The 8,606-nt window shown below is 31.1% G+C and overlaps 1 protein-coding gene across 1 annotated transcript; it reads right to left on the reverse strand.

The window, feature by feature from the left end:
- Positions 1 to 648: 648 nt before the first annotated feature.
- On the reverse strand, positions 649 to 3,560 carry LOC114752274 (auxin-responsive protein IAA27). The gene is made up of 5 exons (XM_028941006.1): positions 2,781 to 3,560; positions 1,899 to 2,128; positions 1,330 to 1,471; positions 1,056 to 1,117; positions 649 to 963 (listed from the first exon to the last, which is right to left on the reverse strand). Exons 1-5 carry the CDS (start codon positions 3,395 to 3,397, stop codon positions 926 to 928), a joined length of 1,089 nt encoding a protein of 362 aa, XP_028796839.1. The 5' UTR covers positions 3,398 to 3,560; the 3' UTR covers positions 649 to 925.
- Between the last annotated feature and the right edge of the window lie 5,046 nt (positions 3,561 to 8,606).

Genomic DNA, 8,606 nt, shown 5'->3' on the forward strand with positions numbered 1-8,606 from the left:
CATATATATTAGCTGGAACTACAATTTGATAAAACATTTAACATATATAACTACAACAAAAACTACCTTGAAAATAATAGATAAATATGAAAGATAAAGTGGATTGAGATTTCAAAATAGCTTTTATATTAAAGACCAGAGGTAATATATTTCACATTTTAAATGACCCAAATTCATCTAATCTATAAGTGGATTGAATTTTTTTAAAAAAAAGACCATGCATGAGGTGACTTGGATGAACGTGAGATTATAGTCAAAGGCCTCCTTAACAGACATCATAAGATCTCTGACCATCATCATTATACTCACATTCCTCTTCCCATTTTCCGACCATTTCTGGCCATTAACATTTTTTCCTTGAAAATTTCTAACCACATTATCCTTCCAAACACCACATTTACCCAGCAAATTTTCATAGTTCTTAAATTATGTATTGAAATTTATTCAGTTAATACTTGATACTCAAACCTTTATATATTATTCACAATCAGCTTTTTGATATCTCAAGAATATAACTATGCGCAGGATTAAAATTCTTTTTTTCCTGATGACTGCAAGATTGAGATATAATTATCTATAATTCGACAACTCGATTAATAAAATTTGCATGTTTTATGTATAGAAAATTAGGAAATGATAACGAGAGGGTAAAGACACAACAGGAAAATCTTGTATACGGCAACAGAAATCCAAAGATACAGCAGCAAAACCATGTGTGTATGTAGTGTATATATGTAAATATATGGTCTGGATTTCTCCAGTTAAATTCTACAGACAGAAAACTTGTCAGTCTATCAATGCATGAAAAACAAAAATGAAACACTGAGATTACATACATATGATGTGATAAAATCTTTAATCTTTTCAAATGCTTCAATGGTTGTCCCTCCCTCTTCTGGTTTAACTGGTTTCTTTTGCAGCCAAGCTAGTTTTGGCCCCTGGATTTTTCCACCACCCTTGGAGCTGCAACAAACACAAATTCATCTCATTTTAACCAATCTTCCTTTCCAAATATAGTAAGTTATTTGAGCATATTCCAGAGTTATTAGGCATACCGAGCCCCGTTGCCTCAGAACCTTTCATGATCCTTAATCTCCTACACGAGTCAGTGAACATCCTGTGGCAACAAATTAGCAAATTCAGACTAGAAATCTTATTACAGACAAAAATGGTCACAAATCAAATCAGAGTTTAAATTAGATGGGTTGTGCTTGAAGTTGAAGAATCAAGAGCTAGTTCTTGAACCACAAATCAAAATTTATTTGATAGATGAACAGACAATGATTTTCCACCTATAAGGACTTTGATTGAATGGATAAGAGGACTTACTCCCAGGGAACATCACCAACAAGCATCCAATCTCCATCTTTATCTTCATAAGTAAGAACATACTCAGAACCATGAAGAAGATCCCTCAAAGAGCTCTCACTTAGGCCTTCTTTCACAGCAAGTCCTCCAGAGCTGCACTGACCTAAATTTGAGGAACAGAAAATCATCAAAATTCAACATTTCAAGTTGAGATCTTGCTAACAAAAGCTTTACTTTATCAATTCCTCCTGTCACTTATAAGCTAGCAAAAAGGAAGGGAGAAACCCTTCTAAGATATTTCACAACAGTAATAACATTTTCTTTTTGTTTTACTTCATCTTCCCCATATCAGCTTAATGGATTCAGAATTTCAATCCCAGAATAACCTTGAAGAAGTAATAGAACTTTTTGAATATTCATGTTGGCCTGTTAAAAGTCAAGGTAATAATGAAAGGAATAATGTATTAAAATAGATTGCAGACCCAATTTGAAGAAGATAAATAACATTATAGTGTTAACTGCAAAAGGTTCAGCCAGTTTCATTTTGCTAGATGTGCGTGTATATATATAGAGAGAGGGAGAGAGAGTACCAATGGTAAAGCAGCTGAACATCTTCTCAAGAGCTGAAGAAAGTTCCACATAGTTGCTGAAGGTTTTGAGATCAACCTTTCTGAGATAAGGGGCACCATCCATGCTGACCTTCACATAGAGACAGCCATATCCTGCTTTACCCTCACCTTCATCATTGTTCTTTGTTGAAGTAGAGGCCATGCTGTTCTTTCGAAAAGATCGAATTGGTGGCCATCCCACAACCTGTGCCCTGTTGCAAAAGCCTCATATTTCAGTATTTATCCTATCGATTATTATTATTATGTGCACAAGCGAACATCGTTGATGTTCCGTTAAAAAAAATGGTAATAATATTCAGTTCTACAGAGAGGAAGATTTGAATTTGATGCCTCTTAGTTTAAACTTCCGTGGAAGGCTTAATTTTTAGAAGAGGATAGTAAGAACATCTATGATGACTGGATAAACCCAAAAACAAAACAAAAAAACCCAGAAAGATCTGTATATCATAATATCCCAAAATGAACAAGAAAAGAAACTAGAAATCAAAGGGAAAGGGAATACACACAAAATAACATCCATGGGGTTTGCTTTGATTCATTTTTAAAGGGGGGGGGGCTTGAATTCATTTGGTAACCAATCTCAACCTTGCTCCTTTATGCAGGACAACCATTAAGGAACTTCATGCAAGAGAGACATGAAATCCCTTGTTTTTGTTTTAGAAAATACAGAAAATAAAAAAAAATGACATGAAGGAACACTTAACACTTAAAATTTAGAAAACTTCATAACGATCAATCATCATATTTTCATCAGCTAATATAACAGCCTTTCACCTTCTTCCCGGGAACCAAGACCAAATGATGATGACATGGAAAAGAACACAGAAAAGGAGGGCAACTTACTTAGCAGCAGGAGGAGCACTTCCATGTTCATTTGAAGCAGCAACAGTAACCTGAGGTTTCTTCTTCTCTTGAGCTTTTCCACCATCTTTAATGTTTTTTTGTTCAGAATTTGCAGAAGCTTCTGCAGCAACGGGAGGAGGCTTCACAGCATTCCCTCCTCTGGGAGAGAACAAAGAAGCTCCTTTTCCCAAATCAGCTTCAGACCCAATTTTGTCACTTACAGGAAAACTCCATTTCCCAGAAGACTCAATCCCATCAATGGTGTCAGAAAAACCCCTCTTAGCTCCAGCCACGTTGTTCTTCAAAGGGGAAGAAGAACAGAACGCATTGTTAGCATTACTATCAGTATTATTATGATTACTCTGCAAATCCTTCCCGAAAAGAGAAATCCCAGTTCCTGATTTCCTCTCAAGAGGAGGAGGAGGAGAGTCACTACCAGGAGGCCCAAGCCTGAGCTCTGTCTCTTTGAAATTAAGAGAAGAGCTATTTTCCTTCTCAGAAGAAAGAGTAGACGAAGCAGCAGAAGAAGGAGAAGATATTTTCTCAGAGTGTTTCTCCATGGACGGATTCTCTGATGCTGCTAAGCCTATGTAATCATGTTCTAATGGTTTAGACATCAAAATGACACCAAGAAATGAAGTGAAGTGATATGAGAAATATGATGAAGCAAACAGGAGTGTCTGCTTATAGGTGTAAGCTGGAAGAACGAAAGTACAGAAAACAAGTCACAAAGAAGAGGCTATGGCGGGTGTGTGTGTCCGAAGCCTCAAACTGTGGTTTTTGTTGATGCAGAAAAGAACCTTCCTGGGCCTTTCTATGGTTAACTTAACTTTTCCCTTTTCAACCAAAAAAAGAAAGAAAAAAAGAAAAAAGCAATTTTCCCCCACACATAATACATGTAGAACAATTTAAGATATGATCATAATTAATTCAGGTTGGTATTAAAAAGAAGAAGAAGCTTTTTTTCTCATTTTCTTTAGTGTTAGTTAGGGACAAGCCCACGATTTAAGAATGAAAGGCATATATAATACAAAGATTATATAAATAATGAATACAAAGATTATATAAATAATGAAAAGTCGAAAATATATGATACTCATAATATCAAGAAAAAAAAGAATAGATTTTTATATAAATGTAAAGAAAGTATTCGATAGATGAAAGGAATACGGGACAGGGAGCACCGACAGCAGGCAGAGTATTCCCCGGCAACCTTTTACGCAGTGTTTCCACTTTAACAATATACTACTACATGTTCGATACTTTAATACCGGCCGCCTAAAATGCGCCGGACCACACGGCGTACGTTAGACAATGACCCTTGCATGAGAATATAGAAATGGAATCCACTTTGGGGTTATATATATTATATATAATATATACGTGAAAGGGATTGAACAATCCCTTCTCATTCATTGAATCCCTTCTTTCTTGCTTCCTCTTCCATATCCTAAAATCTCCCTTTGTCACAGCTTTTTTTTCAAAAATATCAGTGAAATTCATATGAAATACTCCTCCAATCTTTAATATAAGACCCAATTCTTGAGTTTTTTTGTCATAAATATAAGATCCATTTCTCATATTTATCAATTTTCTCTAAATTACTCCTATAGATACTCCCTCAACCATAATCAAGTAAAAGAAGGAGAGGGGGTATTAAGAAAGATGATTATGGTGTTTTAGGAAAATATGTCATATTTTTTATAATTAACTAACTTACCTAACTTCCTTAATCTAATCAAAGTAGTTAAATGGGTCTTATATTAAAGATTGGATGAGTAATTAGATTAGTGCTTTACATGTGAGTCTTGCTATTTATAGTTCATAAATAATATTTTGTTTTTTTAATAAATTATTATATTATATATATATATAGATGTGTGCTTGTTGTGTAAATTTCAATCTTACTAACGTTCACTATTTAGAATTGTTTTGGACGTTAAAAATTCAAATTTAGCTCTTGTCTTTGTAATCTGATGACAGCGATGTTTTTGATAAATAGGAGATTGTGAGTTCAATTTTACTTGTAACTTAGTTATTAGGATCTTTTTCTCTAATTTAAAAAATCAATTTATTTATCAAAATAAATTTTGGATATTTAACATAAATATTACTTGTTCGATCCTATATATAAGACCCATTTTATAGTGGAAATAATAGTTAATAATTCAGAGACAAAAAGGTATAAATAGGAGAGGCATGATTCAGCCACTTGACTTGTGGGTTTTATCGCACAGGATTCTACTTTTTTTAAAAAAAAAAAGAAAAATGTTATTTACTAGTTTAAAAAAAATTCTCGTTTTATATATTACGAGATGATGACATAATAATTTATAAAAATAAATATATAAATGCTTTTAGTCAAAGTGACAACTAAAAATTGTTACTATATTATTATCATTTAACGTGAAACAGAAAATTTATGATGAATAAGTTGTAAATATAGAAATGTATTTCTAAGAATTAAGAGAATAAAGGGAAAAAAAGAAAAGAAAAGTAGAAAGTTAAAAATAAATAAATTAGAGAAAGTGAAAAATGATGATGGCTCGGCTCCATTATATTGTAGCATGACTTTAGCCACGCGCGTATCTGAGGGTAATGATGGTGTAATCTAACAGTGGGAAGGCGTGCGCAGACACCGTAGGCTATCTTAACGGTAAGGATTCGTCCACGTCCCTCTATGCGGTCGTTAGGGGACAAAACGGCGTTCTGTCGTTGCCGTTGACGCAGGTAAACGGTAAACACCTCATCATTGCTTCATTGATCTCCTACGTTAACCTCCCCACTACGTCCTCTTTCCGTCTTCTACCTTTTTTTTTTCTTTTAAAAATATTGTTTCATGATATTCAATTAAAAAAAGTCTTTGTCCCGTAAAGTTTAAAAAGCAGTAATCAAATTTTTTATTATGATATATTTAAAAAAAAGATGCCACTTTGATTAAAAGCATTGATGAATTTTAGAGTATATTGGGAACAATTTAAATATAAGAACTAGTCATTCAATTCATATAAAATAAGCTTAAGTCTTGATGAATATTACCGTGCTTTGGTTTTAAAAACAATATAAAAAAATAATTTTATTTATATGATACATTGATAAATTAGTCATGATAAAAAAATTCTTATTTATACTCTTGTGTGGCTTCGATTTTTTTGATTTAATATTATATTTCATAAAATATGATAAATATTACTCCATTCGTTCAATCTTGATATTATAAAAGTTAAATAATTAATTTATGAATATTAAAAAAAATTAGTTAAATTAATTATTCATAACAAAGTGTATTAATTTTTCTAAAATAGCATTTTTAACCATACGCATTGTAACTACTCTTGATAAAAATTATCTTATTATATGTAATCAGTAGGCATATTTTGAGAAAAATTATAAATTTGAAAGATAAAATAAATTGAGATCTTATATTTAAAAATAAATTAAACCCCTTGTTCAGCTGGTGTATTTATGATGGAAGGTAGAATTTTATTTCAGTATTAATATTAATGCAAAATAAAAAAGTTATAATACTTTGCCTTATTTGCGAGGTATAGAATAGACTCTATAACTTATTTTTGTAATGCGCAAAAAGGTTAATTAATTGTAATGGACAGAAACATGAAACTGAGTTAAAAAAACAAACCTGCAATTTGTATAAATAATTATTGTAGGTCATATGTATTTTATAAATTTTGAGAAATTGTCTTGCCAAATGCCAAATATAGAATTTATACTATTCATAACTATTGTAGTTGTTCATGTATAAATGTTATGAGAATATGCTATTTGACAAGTAACAAGTAGCAAAATCAATGTCTAAAACTGGGAAATGTTTCAAAGTTACTGTAAAGGCACAAACACAATATATAGAAACTTAGAACGAAGCCTTAGAAATCAGGCTGTCACAAGCAATCTACCATATGTTAGTTAATTCCCACAACATATTTATGGTTATTAACTATATATAGTACTATTATTAATTAACCTCACCAAATCATTTAAAGATATGTTTCTATATTTTTTTATAAAAAAAGAATAAATAAAATACATATAGAAGAGTTGGTTCAAATGCAATGGATCTTATTGTACCCCACCTGCTTATATGCATGTTTGATTTGTATTGTTGGTAGGTGAACATTATAGTTGTATTTCTTCTTTTTCTTTCTTTCACTTGTCATTTTTTATTTATATATTTATTTTAAGGGGTTGCTTCACCTTTAATTCCTTAAAAAAGTGCTTCATCAATATGCTATAAATAATTGCATTGTTGAACTTTAAAACCCCACCTCCACTCAACATTCTTCTATTTATTTATGTCCCCCCCCCCCCCCAAGGAGGAGGAGTAAGAAGATATTAGGCCGCTAGCATCAATGACTTTAATTTTTGAATAAATTAGGGGGGTCATGTACAATTATATATTTTATAAATTCTAAAAAATAAACTATATTATTCACAACTTATAAATATTATAATAATGTGTTAGAACTTTTGTGCTTGAATATGATAATAATTTTAAATTTTATTTTAAATAACTATATTGATGATTGAAATTATTGTGATAATTAATTTAATAGGAAATCTCTTTTATTTCTAAATTGATTTTTACCAACAAGTCTTTCCTCAAAATATAATCACTATGTATATAGTTCTTCAAAAATAAAACGATTATTTTATGGCTAATGAAGGTGGGTCTAGTTAATATGAATATGATTGAAGGACATGTTAACTCTTTTATTTAGAAAAAAAAGAAGAATTTATAGTTTAACTAAATAATTACATAAATTGTTAAAAATATTATTGACTTATTGTAAACCATTCGGTTATCATATTTCGATTAAATAATTTAACAATAAAAATATAAATGTTATATGTGATTTTTTATTTTAAACCAGACAATAGCATGCCAATTAATTAGTATGCAATATTAGCACATCAAAAGCAAATCAGTTACTTGCTTATCTTTCTTTTTGGCCGTCCAGTTACTTATTTATCAAAACTTTGGTTCTTAGGTTTATCATAATGATATAATTAACTAGAAGTTGATGATAAGTCCCACATCACTTGAGGTTCTGACGTTCATAGGGTTTAAATATTTTTTAAGTACTTCCTACTCATGACCTAGCTTTTGGGTTGGACCCAAGGGCCCGATGTGGTATCAAAGTCTTGGTTGTGGGGGAGGGTGAATCATGAGTTTTTTGAGTATGTTCTGCACTTACTTCTTGGGAATTATTAAACCCGAGCAATGTGGGACTTATCATCCCACCGTTCTTCACCCTCCCTCACAACCAAGGCTCTAATACCACATCGGGAGTGTTAGTCGAGTCGAACCAAGCTATTTTGTACAATTAGCATTAATTCTTTAAAATCACGATACACACAAGACGTTTTTGTTTTTGTTTTTAAAAAACGTACCCTTAGCAAAAACCGCAATGTAAACTTGCAACATATTATTTTAAAAAATAAACCATGAAGATTTATATATACATGTTGAGATATTTTACTGCTTTTATTTGAAAATTTTGGAATTACTCATTAATACCTTTCAATTAAAGCCTAGTACCCCTTCGTCTTTAATATAGGACTTAATTATTGAATTAATTTTGATCTTAATATAAGATCTAATATCATACTTATCAAATTTTCCTAAATCATTCCTATGAATATTCCATCAACTATAGTTAAGTAAAAATGAGAAGGAAAATATTAATAAAGATAATCATGGTATTTTAGAAAAAACATGTCATATTTCTTATAATTAACTAATTTACCTAACTTTCTTAATCTAATCAAATTAGTTAAATAGATCTTGCATTAAGAATTAAGAGTATA

The sequence above is a fragment of the Neltuma alba genome, unplaced genomic scaffold (assembly GCF_004799145.2).
Source record: "Neltuma alba isolate B1F8T4 unplaced genomic scaffold, ASM479914v2 tig00007304_pilon, whole genome shotgun sequence".
Taxonomy (NCBI): domain Eukaryota; kingdom Viridiplantae; phylum Streptophyta; class Magnoliopsida; order Fabales; family Fabaceae; genus Neltuma; species Neltuma alba.